This window comes from Aptenodytes patagonicus, chromosome 25, assembly GCF_965638725.1.
Source record: "Aptenodytes patagonicus chromosome 25, bAptPat1.pri.cur, whole genome shotgun sequence".
In the NCBI taxonomy this organism is placed as follows: Eukaryota; Metazoa; Chordata; class Aves; order Sphenisciformes; family Spheniscidae; genus Aptenodytes; species Aptenodytes patagonicus.
Genome location: NC_134973.1, coordinates 5,814,357 through 5,837,586, shown reverse-complemented (window position 1 = coordinate 5,837,586; position 23,230 = coordinate 5,814,357). Strand labels below are relative to the sequence as shown.

The 23,230-nt window shown below is 66.9% G+C and overlaps 1 protein-coding gene across 1 annotated transcript; it reads left to right on the top strand.

Annotated features, from left to right (window-relative positions):
* The first annotated feature begins 1,388 nt into the window (after positions 1–1,388).
* ARID3A (AT-rich interaction domain 3A) lies at positions 1,389–21,574 on the top strand. Its single transcript, XM_076359128.1, is given in 9 exon segments — positions 1,389–1,804; positions 2,491–2,815; positions 17,680–17,752; positions 18,830–19,013; positions 19,233–19,480; positions 19,807–20,103; positions 20,192–20,248; positions 20,251–20,268; positions 20,469–21,574. Coding segments are annotated over 9 exon segments (1,845 nt in total). The 3' UTR covers positions 20,696–21,574.
* Positions 21,575–23,230: the final 1,656 nt, after the last annotated feature.

Genomic DNA, 23,230 nt, shown 5'->3' with positions numbered 1-23,230 from the left:
CGGCGAGCTCCTTCCCTGCCTTCGGCGCAGGCGAGGTCATGGCAAAGTTGTTGCCGGCGGAGCCCTGTCCGTCCGGGGGCTGGGGCCAGCTGCTGGTTGCCCTGGGATGAGGGGGGCTCAGTGCTGCAGGGGGGGCTCCAGGGCGGGGTGCCGGGGCGGTGGGGGTGTCGTGGGGCCCGGCCATAACGTGCCGGTGGGGTGAAGCAGAGTTGAGCTGCTTGCAGCCCCACGTTGCCCCGGAGGACCCACAGCCCCTGGGGAAGGGGAGGAGTGCGGGGGCGGCCGGCAGCAGCCTGTTTGCCGAGGTTTCGAGGAGCGAGGCTCTGCCTGCCCATCCCATGGGAAGCTTCCCTGGAGCCCTGGGGACACAAGGATCCCCCCTGTGCTTCGGGAACCCTGCTGGGCGAGGGGCCCCTCTGCTGCGCCGTGCAGACCCTGGTGCCACTCGTGTCCCGGTGCTGGCCTGGCAGCTGCCTGCTCCTGCCGTCACGGTGGCCGAGCTCTCTTGCTCCCCTCGCTCTCGTGCAGCGTGTCGTGTCCCCGGGTGCCCGGGTGGGGACGTGCCCTGTCCCCCATGGGGGACGCATCAGATGGCTCTCCCAGCGCCCTCCCAGGTCTGTTATCTGCGGGCGCTGGTATCCTGGTATCCGCTGCCTGCAGGGCCAGGCAGGGCTATCGGGTCCAACAGGCCCCTTCCCCCTCCAGCAGCAGGGCTCGGCCTCCCTATCTCATTAGCTTGAGATTAATGAGGCTCCTGCTCTGTCTTTAACTCCTTCCTGCTCGCCAGCTCCTGCCGGCAGCTCTGCTGACCCTCTTCTCCGCTTCTCCTGGCAGGTTTGCGCCGACGCCTGCCGGAAGCCGAGCCGGCCGAGGACTAAGAGACGCCTGGCCCCGAGCAGGGGGACGCCACGTTGACCCCAAGGCTGCCACCCCCCGGAAAGTGCCCGGTCGGCGAGGGAGGGGGCGATGCGCCGGGCTGCCACCGCTGCCTGTTGAGCCTGCGGAGGTTTTGGTGCCTGCCTGGGGCACGCTCGGACGACGGTGGCAGCACCCTGATCCTGACGAGCGACCCTGTACCCGCGGATCCCGCCGGAGCCCTTGAGCGAAGGAGACGTTGGGCAAGGCTGAGGGGGGTCGGGGGGCGCGTGCTTCTGCCCTGACCCGGCAGCGATTCCTGCCCTGACAGCCTGACGGTGCTGCGGACCCTCCGCTGCCCTCGCCCCCCCTGGGCCCCGGCTTCCCCCTCCCCCGGTGCTGCCCAGCCTTGGCCTCCAGCCCCACTGGAGCGCTGCAGCCTGCCGGGCGCTGCCCCCCGCGCCTCCCGGGCATTGCCACCCGGGTGTATCGCCCCCCGCCCCCCCGGGGACCCACCGCCCGCCGGCAGAGCCATGAAGCTGCAGGCGGTGATGGAGAACCTGCAGCGGCAGCAGCGTGCGCGGCTGCAGCAGGCACTGGAAGCGCGGCAGCAGGAGCAGCAGCAGCGCTCCACGCCGCCTCCCACGCAGCCCCCGCCGGCCCCGGGGCAGACCCCTGCCAACACCCCAGCCCGGGGCCGGGGCCAGGATCCAGCCCCGGCACCCTCGGAGGAAGGAGCAGAGCCCGAGAGCGCGCACATCCAGCGGGCGCAGATGGCCGCCTTGGCCGCCATGCGGGCAGCGGCCGCTGGCCTCAGCCACTCGTCCAGCCCAGGGCTGTCGGATGAGAGCCAGGCCTCCGAGGAGGAAGAGGAAGAGCACGGCGAGGAAGAGGAGGAGGATGGCGGGTACCAGCAGGAGATGGGCTCCGAGGAGGACGAGGAGGATCTGTGAGTATACGCTAGCACAGACCAGCAGCTCTTACGGCTTCAGGGAAGGGGCAGGGACGTGGTCTGGCCCCAGTGGGTTTTGGCACGGCCGGCTGGGGACGCAGGCTTCCTTTTGGGGCAGGGGAGCGATGGTGGAGGCTGCCGGGGGGCTGCCTGTGCTGTGTCGGGCGGCTGGGTTCGTGCAGCTCGGGGTGGGGAGGTGGATTGGCACTGTCGGGATGTCCTGGAGCAGGAGGCGCCGAGAACAGCAGCTCGGCTCGGCAGCCGTGATTCCTCGTACCGGGCTGGCGTGGGGCGACATTTCATCTCTGCCCAGGGAGCCACGTGGGGCCGTGACAGAGGATCCCGGTCTGGCTTTAAATTATGCAGGGACCTCGTGGCCACCTCCTCCCAGCCCGCGTTCTCTCCAGGGCAGGGAACAGGCTGGGAGCCATCTGGCAGAGCCCCGCTCGCCGCCGGAGCTGCTGTCTTGGGATGCCAGTGGCCAGTGGTGCCCCATGGGGCTGCCACCCGCCGACAGGGGTGCGCCGGGGCTTCGCTGGGTTCCCCGTGTGCCAGGCGGGTGGTCCCAGCCCCACGGCTGTGGGGTGCTTGTGAGGCGGGCAGGCAGGGGAGAGGAATCGGCTTTGGGGACCCAGCCCCCTGCCTAGCGTGGGACCAAATCTCTCCTCTGCCCCCTGCTCTAGGAAAGGCAAGTGGGATGAAGATGACTTTGAAGAGGACCTGGGTGAAGAGGAGGAGGAAGAGGAAGACGAGGAGGAGGAGGAGGAAGAGGAAGACTACGAGGAGGAGGAAGACATGGGAGAGGAAGGGCTCAGCTCAGCAGAGGCGGTGCGGGCGGGTGCAGGATCCCTGCTGCTCCGCAAGCCCCCGGCGCCCCAGCACTACCGGGGCGAGCCGCAGCGACTGCCGGGCGGGCAGGAGCGTCTCCCCTCCGGACTGGGCCATGCGCAGCCCCCGCCGCCGGCGCCTGACCACGGCGACTGGACCTACGAGGAACAGTTCAAGCAAGTAGGTGCCTGCCGAGACGCGCGTGCCCCCCCCCCCGTGCCCGTCCCTCCCCTGCTCCTCGGATCTGCCGCGCATCCCTGCGTCCTCGAGAGCCGTGGTGAGACGCCTCTGGCAGTGCCACCTCCGGCAGCATTCTTCTCGGATCAAGCTGCCGTCATTGCCGCTAAGAAAGCGTGGGATTTCTCCGGGGTTTTAGTGCTTGGGCTCAGCCTCGTCCCCTCCCCTGTCACTTTGGTCGGTGGCTCTGGTGGGATCCTGTGTCCCATTTGGCACCGTGGCCTGGCCCCGGTGTGGACGGGCGGTGTGATGGGGTTTGCTGCAGGGACCTGGGAGGATTCTTGCTGAAAATGATGGAAAAAACCACCCCAAACTTGCAAATCTGAAGGGACTCTTGGTTTTCCTCTTCTCCACCCTCCCCAAGCCGTTTTCGGTGGGGACCTGGCTTACTCCCCATCACCATCACCGCAGAGGTGATGCCTGGTGGGACGGCTCCGGCCTCGCGGATGCCTGGGGGCAGAGCTGCCCCCCTGCTGCCACCAAAATGCCATTGAAGAGTGAAACTGGGCAGAAAGCACCCTGGCTGCCCCCTGCGCCGCCTTCCCCGTGCCGGCTGAGCCGGGCTGGAAGGAGGCAGGGACGCTCCCGCTCTCTCCCAGCGCTGGAGCTCGCTGCGCCCCGCTTTCGGCTAATAGAAGGAAATGTGCTGCAAGCTGGGGCTCCCTGGGGGCTGCCCGGTGCCTTTGATGTGTGTGTTTAAATACATCTGAGTTTAGGGGTGGGGGAAGGGACGGGAGCCAACAGCAGCAGATGGGACCCAGATGGAGCGGCCGGGGCACGGTGGCCTTTTGGGAGGGATGCGACGGCCCCTGCCCCTTCCCCTTCGGAAGGGGCATCCCTCCCAAAAGGGGGAAGGGGCTGCTGGGATCTGCCGGCACATCTGGATGCGGGCAGCCTCACGACAGGGCTGGTGAAGGAAGCACAAGTGAACACGGAGCGTGTGGCCGCCCTCCCCGGCGTGCTCATGCCGGGCTGCGGGGAAGAAGGGATGCTTCTGCCCCGCACGTCCCTCGTGCCGCTGCACCCACGCCGCCTCTTCTTCTTGCGGTTTCTCTGTTTTGTGCTTCCTGCCGTCAGGGAGCAAGGGGCTGGGGACGTGATCTCGTATCTGTGAAAAGGCTTTTTCGATACCGCAGCCGTGATCTTCCTGTTTGTCACTGGCTTGGTGCTGTACCGGACCCGTGCGCCAGCTCTGGGGGCCCGGCAATTGCTCCCAGCCCTTGGGATCCAACGGGGAAATCTGGGGCTGGGTGGCTGGCAGTGTCTGCAGGACCCGTGCCGTGCTGTGCTGCCGCAGTGGTCCATAGATGTGCCGTGGACCATGCCATAGTCTCCACCGAGTCCCCCGCCGCAGCGCTTGGGGACACCAGCCCGAGTCCCCAAGCGTGTCCTCTGCCCCCTCCACATCTCTTCCCCCTAAGCTGTGCCGGCAAAAGGGGCTGAGCCGCCCCTCTCCCTCCCTTTCTCTTCCCAGCGGAAAGCTTCCCGGGGTCGGTGGGGAGAGCCCGGCACGGCGGTTAATCGTGGAAGCAGCCGGAGGGGGGAGGAAAGCGGCTGCCACCGCTGCGCTGTGGGCGGAGGAGAGGAGGCGAAGCGCCCGGCTGGGAGAGGCTTTCCCCGGCACGTCAGCCCGCCAGCGCGCCGGTGCTTGGATCGCGGCCGCTGGACCCGGGCCAGGGGGTTGCTCTGCGCGGCGCTGGCCGGGAGCTCCTCCTGGCCGCCCTCCAGCGCGTGCCGCCGAGCTCTCCAGCTCCAGCCCCAGCCCAGCTGGCGCGGCCGGGCCGGCAAGGCCTGGGAAGGAGCAGCAGGAATGTAAACAGTGAGTGCCGGCGTGGGGCGGCCGCCGTGGCCCTGGCGCTGCTTGGCAGGCGATGCTTTACCCCTTCCCTGCCCCTGCTCCCACTGCTGACACCCCTTCACCAGCGTAGGGTTGTGTTAGGGGAAACCCCGGCAGCGCCAGGGTGCTGGTGCACCACAGCCGGATCCCTCTGCGCGGGAGAGCCGGCGGGGACACGGTGCCAGAAACGTGGTGTGTCGGTGCTGGGCCTTCCCACCGCAGTGGGGAAACGCGGCTCAAGGAGGGGGCTATTTCGGGGTTCCTCTTTTTTTGCTAACGAGCCTCTCGGTGCTGGGAGCACCTCTGCTCTCCCACAAGCTTGCAGGGAGCGCGCAGCCTCCTGTGCGCATCGGCTGAGTCGGGCCCCTGCAGCACCTTCTGGGGCCGAGCTGCGGCCGCGTGGGCTCGGTTTGGGGGAGGCGGGTGACTGATTTCTTTCTCCCTGCCTCCGAGCAGGCTCGGGTCCCCCCCAGGCAGCTCAGGGCTGGTGGTCTGGCCATCCCCAGCACCTCCGGGGCTCTCCAGGTCTCCCTGCGGCTGCGGTTTGGGTTCAGCTCCGGATGTGCTGGTGCTGGTGAACGGCCCAGCCTGGCGTCAGCCCCCCGGCCTCCCTGGCCCGGCTCTCTCTGTGCTCGAGGACGCGGTCCTTGCCGGGCGCTGCCGCTGTCCGAGTCCCCGTGCCCATCTCCACGCTGAAGCCCCGGGTGCTCCGTGCCTGCCGAGGGGCTGTCCCTGTCCTCCACCGCAGGGTTTTATTGACCCATCTGGGACAGATTCCTGCAAACTGGGGCTTGGCCGGGTCGAGCCGTGGGGGGCCGGGGGGAGGAGGAGGAGGGGGCCCGGTTCAGGGGAGAGGAAGAGGAGGGCGCAAGGAAGAGTTATGGAGGTTAGGGAGGTTAGGGAGCTGGCGCGTGGCACCTCCCCGTCCCTGGGGACGACTACTGTGCAGGCAGAGGTCAGCTTGGCGGCTGACCCGGGGCGCTGCCCGCGCGGGCAGCAGAACAAAGGAGCCCCCAGCGCGGCAGGGGGCTCAGGGGGCAGCGGCTGCCGAGGGCACGATGGCTCCTTGGGGGGAAAGGGGTATTTTTGGGGTGGGAGGAGGCTCCCTGTGGGGAATGACCGTCATGTCGTCCTCCCACGCTGGCCGGCAGCGAGGGCAGGCTCGCTTTCATTTTGATCTTGCGCCTGTTGTAGCCCCACCAGGGGCGGAGGGGTCCGGTGGGATGTCGGCACGCTGCTAATGTGCCGGGCTGCGTGGCCGGGCCGGGGCCGTCTTTGCTTCTGTTTGGGTTTGGGACTGTCTCTAACCCCACCCCAAAAGGCACGGCAGGTCCCCGGGGGGCCGGGGCAATGTTGGCGTGTCCGGGCTGCCAGCCTGGAGCTGGGCTCAGCCGTGGGGGTTTCAGCTGGCCATGGGAGGCCACGGAGGGCTGTGCCGCGGGGGGCTAGGGGTGAGCCCTGGCACCCGCCCCTCAGGGCACCATGGCCAGGTGCTGGGGCTTGCACCGTGGACATTTGCCGTCACGCCGCCGCTCCGGGGGGCGATGCTTGCGGGGGGAGCTGGGCTTTGCCGAGGCACCGGAGCATGAGCGGTTCAGCCAAGCCCTGCCAAAAATCCGGCACTGCTGCGTGCCGCCACAAACTGCTGCGTAATGCCTGGCCGGCGAGCTGCTGCCGTCGGCGTGGGGCTGCTGGGGAAAAACCTGCTTTGATGTCTGCGCCCCAGCCCCGGCGGGTGAGCGGGGGGGGGGGGGCTCTGCTGCTGCCCCGTGGAGAACCCCCCTCCCGACCTTTCTGTTTCGTTACTGCTATTACTGTGCCCTACTAATACCAGGAGCGTGAGCCCTGGGCGCGTCAGCAGCCCACGGGGCCGGCGTTTCCTGCCTCTGCCCCTTTTGGAGTTTCCTGCGCTGCCTGCGACAGGCAGCGGCTGCCCGTGATCCCCCGGGCGCCTGCACCCCGTCACCCCGGCACCGCTTCCCGCGGGAGGGCAGCTGGGGCGGCTGGCGGCGTGGGGAGGGGGCTGACCCCCGGTGCTCCCTCCGCTCCCCCTGGCTGCGGCAGCCACTGGGCTCCCTTTGGGGTGCCCCCTTTTGGGGTGCCCCAGGCTGATGTTTAACCCCCTGTCTCTGCTCCCGTTCGCGAGAAGCATCAGAGGTTTTAAGAAGCCGACGTGGTGCTGGGGGGAGGCTGTGCCGGCAGTGGTTTGCTGGTGCTTTGGGGGGGGCAGGAGGTTTCTTAAGCTGTCCCAAATGGGGACATCTGAACCGCACCGGTGGCACGTGGGGGCGAAAACCTCAGCCCTTATCTTGTGCCGAGCAGCGCTCCCCTGAGATACGGCGTTTCAAAGTGCAACGGTTAGGGAAAAAAAAAAAGTAAACTGAAAGCAACTCTGCAACCTCGGCAGGCGGCACGCTGGGCGCAGCGGGGGCAAAACCGGACCCCCCGCCCTGCCCACTCCCAGGCTGGGGGACCTGCCGGGATGCACACGTGGCAGGGCCGCGGCAGCTCCCGGAAAGATGAAGCTGGGATTTTCCTAGGGGAACCGTGGGAGGGGCTGAGGAAAAGCCCGTTCCTCCTCCGGAGCCCTGGGGCTCAGAGCCCCGTGCAGAAACCCCAGGCTCCGGTTAAGGCGTGAGGGATCCCCTCTGCCCCCATGGGCGGCAGAGCCCCTGGTGCGTGGCCCTGAACCCCTTTCTCCCATGGATTATTTTTATTTCAAAAGCCCAAAGCTTGCCGGGGGAGTGGGGCCTGGAGCGGGGGCCCTGCGGCCTCTTAACGAGGGCAGGAGGGTCCATTTACTTTCTTTAAAATATTGATTAGAGCTTTATTGCATTAGCCAGCTGAGCGGATGAGCCGCCCCCAGGGAGGGTGAGGGGGCCCCTGCGCAGGGAAAGGGGCACCCGAGCGTCGTCACCCGTCCGGGGGCTGCCGTCCCCCCACCCCAAAGGTGGTTTTGCTCCAGCCGGTGCTGTGGCGTGGCAGGGGCACAGATAAAGGGGAGCACCCTGGGGCCCCCGGCTGGGCGCTTCTGCGCCGGGAGGAGGCGATTGCGGCGCCTGGCCGCGCTGGCGACAGATAACGGGGGCGAGGAGGAGACCGGAGTGGGATGGGGCGCCGGGGGCCAGGGTTCGGTCACAGGTGGACCCGTGCTGGGAGAACGGCAGCGTCCTCCCCTGCGACCCTGGTGCAGCCATCGCCTGTCTCGCCCCGTGCCACTGTCCTGCTCCCTGAAGGGTGTTCCTGGCCAGGGATCCAGCCCGGTAATCGGCTCACAGTGCTCAGGGAGCATTCCCGGAGCTGTAATCCCACCGGATCCCCGGCCGGGGGTCAGGGACTTCTCCTCAGCGAGAGCGGCTTACCCACCGAGTGCCTCCCCCAGCCTGACGCCTGGGTGGCCGCGCAGCCGGCTCAGCCCAAGGGTGCCGGTCCCAGTGTCCAGAGACTGTGTGAGGCCGTTTGTCCCAACAAGTCCCGGGATAATTAACAAGGTGGGGGACGGGGGATGTGTCCCTCCTGCCTCGGGTGTCCGGCCAGCGCCTTCGCCCCGCGGATTTTGTTTGCTCCCGGGTGGACCGTCCCCCCGGGCGTCCCTTGGCTCAGGAGCTGGGCTGGCTCCCCCCAGCCTGGGCATCGCTGCTGGCATCCCCCCGAGAGCCCCGGCCCCCTGGGCTGATGCAAGGGCTGCAGAGGAGGCAGTTGCCTCTCAGCTCCGGCACAGCTGAACTAACAGGAATGAGGGTTTATTTAAAAGAAGGAGGAAAAAAAAAAAAAAAAAAAGAGCAGAGACGAGAGCAGGTCCTTTGTCAGCAAAGCAAACAGCCGCCCGGCAGCGGAGCGGTTGGGCAAGGGCACCGCATTGCTCCATCACCCTATTTCTGGCCCAAACCGCAGGAGAAATGGCAGCCGGTCCTGGGGCCCGGCCGGACGTGCTGCAATCGGGGGCCAGGGCGAGGGGCGGGTGGCAGTTCAGGGACGGGGGGATCCCCCCGCTCTCCCTTGGGCACGTCCCTGACAGGGCACCTGCCTGCACTGCCCGCTCTGCCTGCGTGGCCGCTTGCCGGATTCTGAGCCTGCCGGGACAGCCGGGTCAGGGCACAGCTCCCAGCTCGGCTCCTGACCCGCTCCCTGACCCTTCCAATCGGTCACTTAATCTGCCTGTGCCTGGGTCCCCGCTCCGGACAGAGCTGGCGATAATCCGCCCTGCGCCGGGGCTGCTCGGGGCTGGGGCTCTGCTCCCCGGGCAGGGGCAAGGGCGCGCCAGTCCCCGCTCCCCACACGTACTGTGGGGAGGGGGCGGCCCTGTCACTGGTGACAGTGGTCCTTCGGGAAAGGGCTTCCTTGTGTCCCCCCCCAAGCACCCCTCTGCCCGCAGCCACCGTGGAGACCCCTGCTCAGGCAGCAGCGCCTGCTTTCAGAGACTCAAACACCTGCGATGTGCCGCTGCGTGCTGCCGCCCGCTCCGGTGCTGTGGTGGGACGGGGTCGGGCAGCAGCTTTGCCGGAGCCAACATCACTCTGGTGCTGCGTCAGTGCCATGGCAAAGGAGCCGTGGCAGTGTCCCCCGCTGCACCCCTCCTCTCCGAGGGTCACCGGCAGCGCAAGGAAACAGCGAGGTTTCGGCACTGCCGGAGCAGCTCTGCGGTGATGGTTCCCAGGGCTGACGGCCCACAGCTGGCTGCCTGTCAAAACCATCTGCGGCTGCTGGACCTCTTCCAGCTCCCGCAGGCAAGGCCAGGGCATGCGGGGCTGGCGGGACACCCCACAGACACCCCCCCCCCGGACCCCCACCGTGGTGGGGACCGCTGGCGGGGTCGGCGGAGCAGCCGTCCCGCGGGCAGATGGAGGTGCAGGACCTTGCATTTCAGGAACAGATTTGCAATTAGACAAATCCCCGGCCGGGCGGTGGAAGCCCCGGGTGACTCATCTGCTCTGGCTTACAGCGATCCCCTTTATAAGGCGATCATTTACATATGGTGGAATTTAAACCCCGGCTCGCCTGCAAGGGCCAACGAAGCTGCCGCTTCTGCCTGTGCAGCTGCCCCCGCACCGGGGTCGGGTCCTTGCCTGGGGGTCTCGACCTGCCAGCCCTGTTGGGTGTCACCCCGGGGAGGGCTGGGGGCATACGGGGAGGGGCAGCCCGAGGTGGGGGCTCGCCAGGTGCCCGAAGGGTTTGCACCACTCTTCCATTGGGAAAAGCTTTGCTGCTCTGGCCATGGTTTCCCTGGGTCCGTGCCGCATGGCTCCGGCTCGGCTGCCCACCCGGGGTCCGCCCGGCCAGCGGCGGGGAGCCGCGCCAGCAGTGTGTGAGCCGGGCCCTGGGTGTTGCTGCCTGGGACGAGCTTTCTCAACACTGCCTGACTTCACTGAATTAATATTTGCACAAGGTCCGGTGCGATAACGAGCATGTGTCAAGGGCATGCACCGGCACGCACGCGGCAAGGGCTGGGAGAGCCGCCACTGCCGGGCTGACTCCCATCCGCCCGCCCTGGCTGGCAGCTCTCAGCTTGGCGGGGGGCAGCAGCTCCCCCGTTCCCCCGCTGCTCGGCAGTGACCTCTTGGCAGCCCGTGCCACGCGTCGGCGTTCAGACACTGAACCGGTTTTTGTTTTAGCCGGAGCCCGGCAAGCTGCCGCCCAGCAGGTCCCTCTGAAACCATCGTTTGAAATGCAGTTGCAGCAGGATTCGCTTCCTCCTCTGCGGGAAGGGGAAAAACAGCAACCGCGCAGCCGTCCTGGAGCCAGCACTGGTCTGGGCCTGGCAGCACGCTGCACCGGGATGGCTCTGGTGCGTGGACGTGGATCCACGCGGAGTGTCCCGGCGGCTGCCAGCTGGCCGGGCAGGAGCGGCCCCGCAGCGTGGCGGGGAGGGAGGCTGACGGCTCGCGGACAATGGGGGGTCAGGGAGGTTAAACGGCGACTAATTCGCCCATTCAATGTCCCCCTCTGCGGCGTGGTGACACCCGCCGTGTCAGTGCTGACACCGGCCCGTGTCTCCCTGGGTCACCCGTACGGCTGCTCCTGCCAGCCTGGCCGGGGAGGCGGCGGGGCCGGGCACAGGGGCTGCATGGGACCCCCATGCTGCCGGGGGGCTCGGTTTGGGACGGGACACTGCCTGCGGTGCTGTGGGCTCCTGCTCGTCCCTGTCCGCTGCCCTGCGTCTGGTGGGGTGACTCCCACGGGACCATGGCCAGGATGCGGCTGCAGCATCACTCGGGGGGTTTGCAGGTGCTGGTGGAATCTCAGGTGGTCTCCAGACCCCCAGCCCTTTGGGGCAATGGCTGGAGATTGGGACTGGGCTTGTCCCTGTGCCACAGGAGTGCCGATGGATCTGCCGCCTACCTGGTCCCGCAGCTCCCAGCCCGAGGAGGGGGCACCAGCGGGGAGAGGCACCTGCGGTGGGGCAGCATCCCGGGCTGGGCGGTGCCGACCTGCGGAGGGGACAATGCTGGGAACCGGCGGGAACAATAGTGCCGACGGGAAGTGCGGCGGTGAGGGCCCAGCGCTCCCCGGCCCCCTCGCCGGCTCCCCCTGCAGAAACGGACCCCTGCCCCGGGCGGCCCCGGCCACGCTCAGGTGGCAGGAATCCCGCCGGGCCGGTCAGTGGACTCGGCTGCCGGCGGCAGGAGCCGGCCCCGTCCTGTCCTGTGCGGGCAAGGCTCCCGGCAGCACTGTCCTGCTCCTGGCCGGCCTCGGAGCTGGTGAGCGAGGTGGTGGGGGGCTGCCCCTGGGGATTTTGGGGAGGGGGTGCATGCCCCTGCCCCCTGGCAGCCCCTTCCCGAGAGGAGGGCGTGCTTTGAGGGGGCTCGCAGGCGATTAGGATGGGGACGGCAAGAGGTGACCGGTCCCTAGGCCGAGCATTTTATCTGCGGCAGGATCTGTGCCGAGGCTGGAATCTCCCTTTGCCGGGAGGGATTGGCCCCAGCAAACCCGATACCCGCGCCCCGGCGGGGGCCGTGCCGGTGCTGTCCCCCGCTTACCGTGATAGCCCTGCCTGGGGAAGGGGGCTGCGCAGACCCCAGCGCGGAGAAGGGGCTGCACGGCCTCGGGCACCCCCAGCCCTGACTCAGCCACCATCTTACGGGAAACCGCCTCAGCAGCGTCACCCGAAACACTTCATTTTGGGGCTTGTCACCAACCCTTCAACTCCAGTTTTTACAAATTGCTTTCTTTTTCTGAATAAGTGCCCCCCCCCCCCCCCCGCAGGTCCTGGCTTCGGCATGCTGGGAGCCAGGGGGCTGCGTGCGCCGGCCAGGAGCAGGACGGGAAACACCACCCGCGTGTTTATTCTTCGTTAAATAACTCGTTAGCGTGCGCAGTCTCTCCCCCTCCCGGCGTCGCCCCTTGGCTGTCAGCGGGACAAAGGGACGCGTCCCCGGGGGCCGCTCGGAGGAAGGAAAGAAGAAAAGAAAGAGAGAGAGAAGGAGCCCCCCACCCCCCGTCACGCCGCCCGGGTTGAAATCAATCAGAGAGGACGTTTGCCCTGCTACCTGCCATGGGCTCCTCACCGGGGTGGGCTCTCCCCTGCGGCTGCCTTTGTTGTATTTTTTCCCTAAATACAGAAATTCAGGACTTTACAGCCCCTGCGAGGCGGTCAGCCCCGCTGGAGGGGTCACCAGCCCCCCCGTCCCTGCTGCTGTGGCCCTTGGGGGCCTGTCCCCCCCCCCCCCGGCTCACGGCATGCATGTTCCAAACCGGTTTCGAAGAGAAGGGAGGAAAGCCGGGAGTGTCAAGACTTCCTGGCGATGGAAAAGAAACTTGAAAATTATTCCCTGAGGCTTGAAAACCCGGAACCGAGTCGTGGGGGGGGGTTGTTTTTAACTCGGACGCAGGACGCTGGCTCAGGACACTGGGACACAGACTCCTCTGCAGACCCAGCCCCGCACACCCCTGGCTGGGGGGTCCCTGTGACTCCCGGTGGGGCAGGCGTGGGGGCTCCTGCCGATGGGGAGACTTGCCTGGCTCCGACATAAACCCCGGCATTACCGTGGCTGCACTCTCGGAGCCTCGTTAAATGGCGCTTCCCCTCCCTGCTTTAATTGCGCTCCTTGCCCGCAGCTCGGGGGGGGGGGGCTGTTAGCAGGGGAGTGGTGGGCTGGTCGGGAGGGGGGGGTGTTATCTTGGTCCCTCCCGGCGGACCCCCGGCACGCACCGCTCCCGTGCCGAGGGCTCTCTCCTGCATTCCTGGCATTGCCGAGGGGCCGCCTCCCCGCCGGCCCTTTGAAAGCCAACGGGTTGGGATTTTCCCGTAATCTGGTTTGAAACGTTAATCCGGTCATCCACACCAAACGCCGGGCTGGCATCCTGCCGGGGCACTGGGGTGCGGGGTCAGCGCCGCCCACCCGCCCGCTGCCTTCCTAATTCTTCCTCCACTTAATTATATATCTGCTGGCAACGGCCATCTGGCACCTCGTCCTCAGCCGGCCGCAAGGACGGAGGGCTGGAGCTGACGGAGGTTGCACCAGCGGTGAGGCGGGTTGGGCACCACAATGCAGAGCCAGCCGTGCCGGTGGCGCCGGGCATTTGCCCTGTGCTGGGTGAGCACTGGGAGCGCCGGGTGCACGGGGCCGGATCCCCCAGCCCGGGGGGCTCTTGGGGAAGTGGGGGGGCATCTCCTATCCCTCCGACTGGGCTGGGTTCGGCTGTGCTGCGGCATCCCCTGGCACCGCGCTCTCACCGTGGGGACCCGTCAGCGGTGCGGTGTGGCCGGGCAGCCTCCCCACTGTAAGGGGATATTCTCAGGGCAGCTGCATTACAGATTAAGTCGTTTCCACCTCCCTGCGGCCTCCCTAATTACGAAATGTAAATCTATTGAGTCAGCGGCGGCAGGGTGGCCTCTCCCTGTGGCTCACTGCCCGGCGGCCGGCGTTACCTTTGCACCGAGCCTCGCCGCCTCCGCCCGCGCTTCCCCAACGAGGAACCGCGCTTTGTGCCGAGCAGAAGCCATGCCCGAGCACGGCGGGCAGGGCATCGGCACCAGCCAGGGATCGGCACCTGCTGATTTCGGTCCGGTGGTGCCAGCGGCACCTGGTCCGTGCCGAGCCTGGCTGCACACTCAGTTTCACATGCTGCTGAAACGAAAACATGTTTCTGTTCCTCAATTTTTATTTTGAGACCCAATATCTAAGCTTTCCTACGATGCCCGCACTGTCTTTCGGTGTTTGCAGGGTGCATGGCTCCTCTGCCGTGTCCTCGCCAGTGCGGGGGCGCCGCGGGCTGCCAGCGAGGTGTCCCGGCAAACGCGGGATGCTGTCAATGCAAGGAAATCCTGCGAGGGGCTGCTGGAAGTCGCTCGTCTCTGCCCCCTTCCATGTCTCTGCCTGTGCCCGGGGGGACGGGGGTAGCTCGGCGGATGCCGCTTGGTCACGTGGTGCCCACCACGGTGCAGGCAGGGCACGTCCCGGCCACGGCGGGGCACGTCCTTGCCTCGCGGCACTGCTGGCCGAGCTCCCCGGGAAGCTGCCCTCACGCCAGGCGGTTCTGCTGGCATCGGCAGAGCCAGACGAGGGTCCAGGGGGGCTCCTGGGGGTGCAGCTGGGGAAGTGCCTGGCACAGGGGAGCCCTGGCCCATCCGAGCCCCTCTCCCCGCTCCGGGGCGGCGGTAGCCGGTGAGCAGCAGCCAAGCACGGCGGAGCTGTCGAAATCTCACCGGTAACCACAAGTGGCAGCTTGCGAAACATCCTTTGCCCGGCAGCCGCGGCTGGGTGTGCCGGCAGGGCCTCGAGTGCGCCGGGCAGGAACGGGGCTCGCTCTGCTCGCCGGCTCTGGTGACCCCTCCGTGGCTTTGTCCCAGCTCGGAGGGGGGAGAGTGGCCACAGCCGGCGGAGCTCGGCATGGGACCACTGGGGCTGGCGAGTGGTGGAAGGACGGCACATGGGGCAGCCGCCCGTCGGCTGCCGCTAATCCCCACGGCCTGGCCAGCGCACGCTTTCCTCAGCTGATGGTTAATTTTCTTTCATCCTCTTAAACGCGTCCGTTCCCCTCGGGACTGAGCCCAGGGGGGCTTACGGCCGGGGGGGTCGCGGCAGTAAATGAACCAGTGCGTTCGTCCCTTCCCAAACGCAGCCGCAGCTCCCTCCTGCAGCCGGGGGAGAGAGGCTTTATTTAAGAGCTGGCTTTATAAAAATTGAATGAACCGATGTTTTCATAAACGGCTAATCGATTTTTAGAGCTCTGCAGGTTAATAGGTTGCTCGTGACCCCCTCGTGCTGTGCTGGGCGCTGCGCCGGGACAGCTCCGCGTTTGGTGCTGGCCGGTCATGCCCGCGCCCTGCTGCGATTCGGGACCCCAGGCCCTGGGGATGGTGCAGGGGCCGAGGCCAACACCGCTGCCAGCTCTCCCCAGGGACGGGCGAAACCCTGCCAGCGCCGGGGGCACGGCCCCATGCTGCCAGCACTTCTGGGTTTTCACATTTTCCTTTCTCCCGAGCAGGAGGGCGATGGTTTTCCAGTCCTCCCTCCCTTCCGCTGCGCCATGGCACTTCTCCCTCCCCGTGTTTGTATTTAATCCCCTGGCTGGGCTGAGCGCGCCCCGGCCGCCCGGCACACCGCCTGTGTCCGACACGTGGGATCCGTGGCAGCGCTGGTGCTGCCCCGTGGGCTGGGGGTTCCCGTGGTGCTGGGGGTCCCCGCGGTGCTGTGGTGCAGCATCTCTGCCACGGTGCCAGTGCCGGGAGGCTGCAGCCTCTGCCCCAGCTCCTGCTGCGCAGGCAGGGCTGTCGCCCCGTTAGTGGGGTTAACGGGGCGTGGGGGGTTTAGACTTGGGGTGAACCGTGGGGGACGGCAGGGGTGCCACGGGCAGTGGAGCCGCAGGCTCGAGTGTAGTCCCGTGGGCAGCGGGGGGCTCAGCACCCTGCAGGATCATGCCCCGGCGGCAGGCGCCGGGGAAGCCCTTTCTCTGCGTGCAGCTTTCGGAGCTGCTCGAGGAAACAGGGGAGGCTGGATTGGCGCCGGCCCAACATCCCTCGGCCGATTGGGAGCAGCCTGCGCGGCTCAGCCCGAAAAGACACGGCGGTGCCCGCTGTGCCGCGCCCTGCCCCTGCCCTGCCGGGGACCACCGCTCCGCTCGCTCTGTGCTGTGGTCCCTCTGGGCTCCCCCCGCACACGCACCCCTCTCTGGGGCGGGAGAGGGGCTTTGAGGAGTCTGGGCCGGCGGTGGTGGCTCCTGCCCCTTCCCTGGGGGTTTGCTGGGGGCCGGGCGAGCCTTGCGAGGTTTCCAGGGGAACTGGGGGTTTATGGCTTTCCTGCAGCGCCCTGCCCCTCTTATCGCGCGGCCCCATTGATCCCTTTGATCGGCGCCAGCGGGCGAGTTCAGCCCCACGGGATCCGGATCCTCCCTGGGGGGCGGTGGGAGGAGGGGGCTCGCACCCCTCGCTCACAGCCGGGGCGACGGCCCCTCTGCGGGTCCCGGTGCCGCTGGGGTGCCGTGCCGGGCATGCCCGCGGGACAAGCGGGCGTATCGGTGACCCGGTTAATGTGCTGTTGTGCCGCCACGTGGTTGGTGGCCCCGCGGTGCATGCCTGGTGAGTTACGTGGTAATATTTATAGCCCCCTCCTGGCCGCCACGGCCGCGGCTCCGCTGGCAGTTGTTCAAAGTTGTCATTGAGAAAAGCGGGAGCCGCTCAGCACTGAGGGGCCGGGGGTGGCGGGGCCGGGGCGAGGGCTGCGGCGTCCATCCCCACGGCGTCTGGGCAGCACCTGCCCTGCACCGCCCCTGCTCTGACACCCCTCCGGGGGGGGGGGGGGGGGGGGGGGGAGGATTATCCACCAGCCACCGCCTCCAGGCAGAAACCGTGCTGGGCTTCGGCTGCCAGCACCGGGGAGAGGCAGAGCTGGTGTGGCGTGCTTGCCTGCGTGCTGGGACGCTCAGGCCAGCAGATCCTGCTGCCATAAATCAGGCAGGAATGTGCCGGGCTGTCGGGTGCGGGGTGGGGTCCCGACAAAAGCTGCCCCAGCAGAACCGGGTGCTCGAGGCATGGCTGTGCCAGAAGCCTTGCCCGGGTCTGCCTGCCCCAGCTCAGAAAGACGTGTCCCGGCTGTGTAGCGCGGTGCGGTGTGCTTCATCCTGCCGGGTTTGCTCCGGCAGCCGTGCCTTGAGCAGCGTGGTGGCCTGGGGGGGGAGATGCTCTTGCAGGAGGAGAGGCTGCCAGCCCCACGGCTGCTGCCCAACGGGCACGAAGCCTCGCCGGGGCAGCCCACGCTCAGCGCCAGCCTCACCAGGCAGAGGGGAGCCGGCTCTGCCAGGCGGCACGGCAGCCAGTGGCGTGCCACGGCCGGGAGGGCATCCTGCAGCCAGGTCCAGCTCAGCACCCTCCTCGCCTCGTCACAGCCCTCGTTTGCCAGGGCTGTACCCCCAGGGAGCCCCTTTGAGCACAACACGGCAGGCACGAGCTCGCACCGTGGCACACGAGGTTGTGCAGTGGCACAGGAGCTCACACCATGGCACACAAGCTCGCACAGTGGCACACGAGCTCACCAGCTCCCGGCACTGGCTCCGGCGCTGCAGGTGCAGAGGATGGATCACACCAAAGCGTTGCTCCACTCCGTGCCAAGCACACGGTGGATGCTAAAAATAACCGGGATCGGCGTTCCCGGGAGGAGCCAGGGGCCGATGGCGGCGCTCGCAGCGTGGGAGCCGCTCCGTCCTGCGGGCGAGGCGTGGGGCAGCGCTGCGATTTCGGCACCGGTGTTTCGGGGCCAAGCTCTGAGCGGGGCAGGCAGGGGATGGCACCGCCGTCCCGGGGCTTCTGCCAGGGCATGGGTGCAGTTCAGCCCCCAGCCACAGGGACCCTCAGGATCCCGTGGCCCCGTGCAGGGACCCCCCTGAGCCGAACGGCAAGCTGAACGGCTCAGGCCAGCGGGCACAAGCCCCAGGGATGCTGCTTCGGGAGGGTTGGGGCTCTCCGGGTGGCAGGGGGTGGCGGGGGGCACAGGTAAGGGTTTTTTCTGAGCATTTTTCTCCTCTCATTGCACAGCTGTACGAGCTGGATGGCGACCCCAGGAGGAAGGAGTTCCTGGACGACCTCTTCAGCTTCATGCAGAAGCGAGGTGAGCCCCCCCGCACACCCGCCCCGCTCCCCACCCCCCCCCCCCGCCCTCCTGGGGCCGGGGGCTCATTTCCTCGCCCCTCGTTACAACCCCGAGGTCACAGCTCCGGCCGGGCCACTGGTTAATTTTTAACCTCTTTGCATAGCAGGGTCAAACCTGCTGGGCTGGATCCGGCGCCTGCGGCCCCCCCCCCCCCCCCGCCCGGCCCCGCTCCCCGCACCCATCATATCCGGGACCTGCAGCCCCTGCCCTGCAGGGTCCGGCCCCTCCTGGGCGCGTTGCCCCCGGCTTTGCCTCTCCCTGCTGTCCTTTCCCTGCGTTATTGCAAAGGGTGAAGCCCCCCCCCCCCCGCTGCCTTCTCGCTCTGCCCGGGCTGGCAGGGGGTGGGTGCCGGGGGGTGGAAAAGGCTGAAAGCGAAGCGTTCGCCTGGTCGAGGGTCTGGTTCCTGCGTGGAAAACAGCGCTGGAAATGCTGACGCATCGCTGCCTTCAGCCTTTTGTCAGGCAGGCGTTGGGGGAAGCACGTGTGCGTGCGCGGGGGGGCCGGGGAGCCGCTGGCCTGGCGCTGCCGGAGCTGGCTGCGTCCCGCCGGGGTCCTCCCTGAGCCCCCTCACCCACCGGTGCCAGGAGGGCAGAGACGCCCCCCCCCCGGGAGGGAGGAGGCACTGCAGCCCCTTCCCCGTCGCTGGAGGGATGACCCCCCCCCCCAGTGCATGTGCAGCCCCCGGCTCAGCAGGACCCTCATGGCCGGGACGCGCCGCCGCCGTTATAAATAACTCATGTTGCCGGGTGCTGCCGACCTCAGCCTGAGAAACTGCGCTCGGCCCCGTTTCGGGGGCTGTGGCTGAAAACTGCGAGTTTCTGTTTCCTTTGTGCGTGGGGCCGATGCTCAGCGAGACGGCAGCGAGGGGGGGGTCCCGAGGGGGAAAGAAGGGGACGGTGGAAGGGAAGGGAGGATGAGGAGCCCCCTGGCCCCCGCGCTGCCTCGCAGGGGGTCTCGCCAGCTTCCCTCCCCCTTTGCCTCGGGGGTGAGAAAGCAGCAGCCCAGACCCGCTCTCTCCTCCCCCCCACCCCCCAGGGACCCCCGTCAACCGGATCCCCATCATGGCCAAGCAGGTGCTGGACCTGTACATGCTGTACACGCTGGTGACGGAGAAGGGCGGCCTGGTGGAGGTGATCAACAAGAAGCTGTGGCGGGAGATCACCAAGGGGCTGAACCTGCCCACCTCCATCACCAGCGCTGCCTTCACCCTGCGCACCCAGTGAGCGGCGGGGGCTCGGCACGGTGCGGTGGGCTGGGAAGGGGGGCAATTCCGGCGGAGTCGGTGCTGCCCGCGCTCCCTCTGCCCTGTGCGAGATGCTGGGGGGACCCCGGTCTGGGGATGGCGGAGAGGGAAGGGGTGGCACGGAGGGAGGGGGCGGCACACGGGCAGGGGGTGCCCGGCCGCCACATCACCATCCCCATCCCTTTCCGCCGGCAGGTACATGAAGTACCTGTACCCCTACGAATGTGAGAAGCGAGGGCTGAGCAACCCCAATGAGCTGCAGGCGGCGATCGACAGCAACCGGCGGGAGGGCCGTCGGCAGGGCTTCGGCAGCTCCCTCTTCACCTACTCACCCGGCGGCACCCACGGCCTCCTCTCCTCCCCCAAGCTGCCGGTGCCGGCGCTGGGGCTGGCCTCCGCCACCAACGGCGGGTCCATCGCTCCCGTCCAGAAGATCAAGAAAGGTAATGGCCGCCACGGGGTCCAGGCCGCGGGCTAAGCCCCCTCCCAGCACTGGGGACGCAGCCCCAAAAGGGGCAGAGCTGGGCGCCGCAGGCTGGGGGTGTCACGCTGCCGTCCCCTCCCCGGGCTCTGGGCACCGGGGCTTGTTTCAGAGACCCTGACTCCAGTCACCCAGCTCTGGCCCTTGGAGGTGCCGGGCAGCCCCCAGCGCAGACGCGAGGTGTGGAGGGGCCCCGAGCCGTTGTGCCAGGGCCGGGGACACCCCGGGGTGGTGGCACCCGTCTGTCCCCGTCCCCCGCGTCCCTGACCACCTGCTCTGCCCCTGCAGAGGAGGACTCCCCCATCCCCATCTCCATGCCCAGCCGGCTCCCCGTCTCGCTGGCCGGCCACCCCGTGGTGGCAGCCCAGGCGGCCGCGGTGCAGGTGGCGGCGGCCGCCCAAGCCGTGGCGCTGGAGCAGCTGCGGGAGAAGCTGGAGTCGGGGGAGCCCCCGGAGAAGAAGATGGCGCTGGTGACGGACGAGCAGCAGCGGCTGATGCAGCGGGCGCTGCAGCAGAACCTCCTGGCCATGACGGCCCAGCTGCCCATGAGCATCCGCATCAACAGCCAGGGCACCCGCTCGCCAGGTCAGTGCCGGCCCCGGCCCCCTGCCCCGGCAGAGCCGCCACGGCCCCTGGTCCTGGCGGGGTCCGTAACCCGGCTCTCCCCCAGCAGAGAACCGCCAGGACTCCGCCGCCGGCCTGAGCAGCAACGGCACCAACAGCATCAGCATGTCGGTATCGTCTACACAGGTGAGGGGCTCCCCCCGCCGCCGGCGTGGGCTGGGGGCTGCTTGACCTCTGCCGTCCCCAGCAGCCCCCGCCGCCGCCGTGCACCACCCGGCCTCGCTCCCGCTGGCGTTTGCCCCGTTTTCGGCTGCGGACGCGGTGTGTGCAGGCAGCGTTGGCACAGCCGTGCCGCCCCCCAGCTCAGCCCCCCACTCTCTCCCCAGGTGTGCTGTTCGCCCAGACGCCCGGCCCTTCCTCCTCCTCTTCCTCCTCCTCCTCCTCGCTCCCCTCCTCTGCCTACAGCAAAGGCAACGGCGGCAGCGGCGGCAGCCGGAGCAGCGGCAGTGGTGGCGGCGGTGGGGTGGGGAGCGGCGGCGGCAGCGTCCCCCCCGCGGCCCCAGCCGGGCTGGCCGTGCCCCCCAGCTCTACCTCCAACAATGCTTCGCCTTAACGCCCCGGCCCCTTCCCCCTCGCCAATGCCGGCAGCCACGGCGGGGGGGGGGGGGGCAGAGCTTGCCCCAGCAGCCCTCGCCCGGCAGCGGTCGGGGCGCAGGGAGCCGGGGTCTGGCGGGGTCTGGCCGGGCTCTGTCCTTGTTCTCATGTTGGTTGGGTTTTTCCTTTGCAAGGAGAAAAGCTTTAGCCCGGGGGTTTTGCCGGAGCTGCCGGCTGTCCCACTGTGCCGCGCCGGTCCGGGACCGTTTACCTCACTCACATCACACTTTGCACTGTACATTTATTTTATTTTATTTTTTTTTTTTTTTTAACTCGTGTTACCTCCAGACAGACGCACGGACGCCTGCCGACGCGAGCTTTAGTGAAACCCCTGGCTTCTAAAGGAAAAAAAGACAAAAAAAAAAAAATTGGAAATCGGGAGATATTTTATTCATTTAGATCCTTTTCCCTCCCCTTTATTTTGAGAACTACACTCACTATATGGGATTTTAAGAGGTTGTTGTTTGATTGTTTTGTTGTAAATAGCTTCTATTTTATTCTCTAAAAAGAAAAGAAGATAAAAGAATCGAACTTTAACATGCAAATGATATATATTAGTGTTCATCAGGGAAACGGGAGCTTGGAAACCGCGTAACCTCCTTTCTCCTCTCCTCTCGTTGCTGTCGGCGGCCGGGTCCAGCTCTGCTCCTTCCCCTGGGAACCCCGCGGGCGCCCCGAGACCCCGGGGGTTTGTATGGGGCCGGGGGGCACCGGGGGTCCCATCCCGGCTGGGCTGTGCTGGCAGCGGGCAGAGCTGGCAGCCCCCGGCACGGGCAGCCTGCCTGCACCCCCCCAGCCTCCAGTTTCCCCAGTCTCTACGCAGGGGCTGGGGGTCTGTGCCCGTCTTTGGGGATGCCGGGCAGGGGGGGGGGGGGGGCGGGGGGGCGGGCACGCTGCCCGTCCCGCTGCCCGTCCCGCTGCCCGTCCTGCCTGGCCGGCGCATCCTTGGGAACCCGCTGCTTTTCAGGCTGTGGCTTTATTTTCTCAGCAGAGAAAATGGAGCCGAAAGCCGTTGCCCCCCCCCCCCCACCTCCCCGAACCCCCCAACCCACGCCGGGGAGGGGGTCCGGCGTTAAACCGCGGCGGCGATCCGGGCTTTACCGCGGGGCCGATGTGCTCGGCGAAGGCAGGATGGGGGGGTGTGTGTGTGTGTCCCCCGGCATCCCACCCACCATCCCCACGGTGGGGGGGGGGGGGAAAGCAGGGCTAGGAGCTGGGCTGCACCGGCAAATCTTTATTTTTATTCCCCCCCCCTAATACTACTGTGCAAAGCCAATTTGGGCATATTTTCCTCCAAAAATAAGCAGCTTGGTGAGAGCAGGATCCGGGCGGTCTGTGGGGTGGGGGCAGTTGTCGAGGGGACTGGCATAAAATACCCAATTTTAGCAGCAGGATGCAGGAGCTCGAATCCATGATGGGAATGCTTGGGGGGGGGGGGGGCTGCGGGACGCTCCGGAGGTCCCGAAGGACGCGGGAGCGTCCTTCGGGACCTCCGGAGCGTCCCGCAGCCCCCCCCCCCCCAGGATTTATTTTAAGCATCGTTACCTCTCCAGCCAGCCGGGTTTCAGTTTTTTTGCAATTTTTTAGGCTTTTTTTTTGCCGCCCCCCCCCCCCCCCCTCCCCGAAACATTCACCCACATCTGCGTGAGACACAATCGCGACCCGATACCGAAACAAACACATCCCCTCCCCCCCCCCCCCCCCCCCAAAATTCGGTATCTCGATTCCTCAGGTTTCGACCTCGAGCACAGGGTTTTTTTTCCCCCCTTCCCTGGGTGCCTGGGGGGGAGGTCCCGTGCTGGTGGGACACCCCCCCCCCTTTTTTTCCTTGGGGAAGTGGCAATCTCAGGGGATTTGGGGTTTTTCCAGCCTTCCCCCCCCCCCCCCCCAGCCTTTTTTCCCCCCTCTCCAGAGCTGGAAATGCCCCTTGGTGGCTCCGTGGACCCCGTCCCTTGGGGGGGGTCCGGGGGGGCTCTGTCCGGCTCCCGCTGCTGTTAGGATCCAGCCCAGCTCCCCGCAAGGAGAAATCCCAGGGAGGGGGGGGGGGGGGAGTTTCTCGTGCCCAAGGTGGGCGTTAGATTTTCTTAGTGAGTTTTTGCATTTGTACAGTCACTGTTTTGGGTTGGTTGTTTTTTTTTTTTAATTATTTTTATCCCCCCCCCCCCTTCCTCTTCCCTCCCTCCCCCGTTTTTTTTTTTTTTTTGGAGAGCATATTACCTTCCTCTTTATTTTTCTTTTTGCATATCGATTTAACAAAAAAAAAAAAAAAAAAGCCTAAATCAGTTTCTCTGGGGTTTGGAAAGAAAAAAGGAACGGACACAGCTGCAAACGCATTTACCCAGCGTGCATATCTTAACTCAGGTAAAAAATGAAAAAGAAAAAAAACCACAAAAGACAAAAAAAAGAAAAAGAATAAAAACCACATTCTACCTCTGAGAGCGGCGGCCTCGGGCGCACCCGGGCCCCCGGTGAAATATTTCAGTTTTGCAAACAT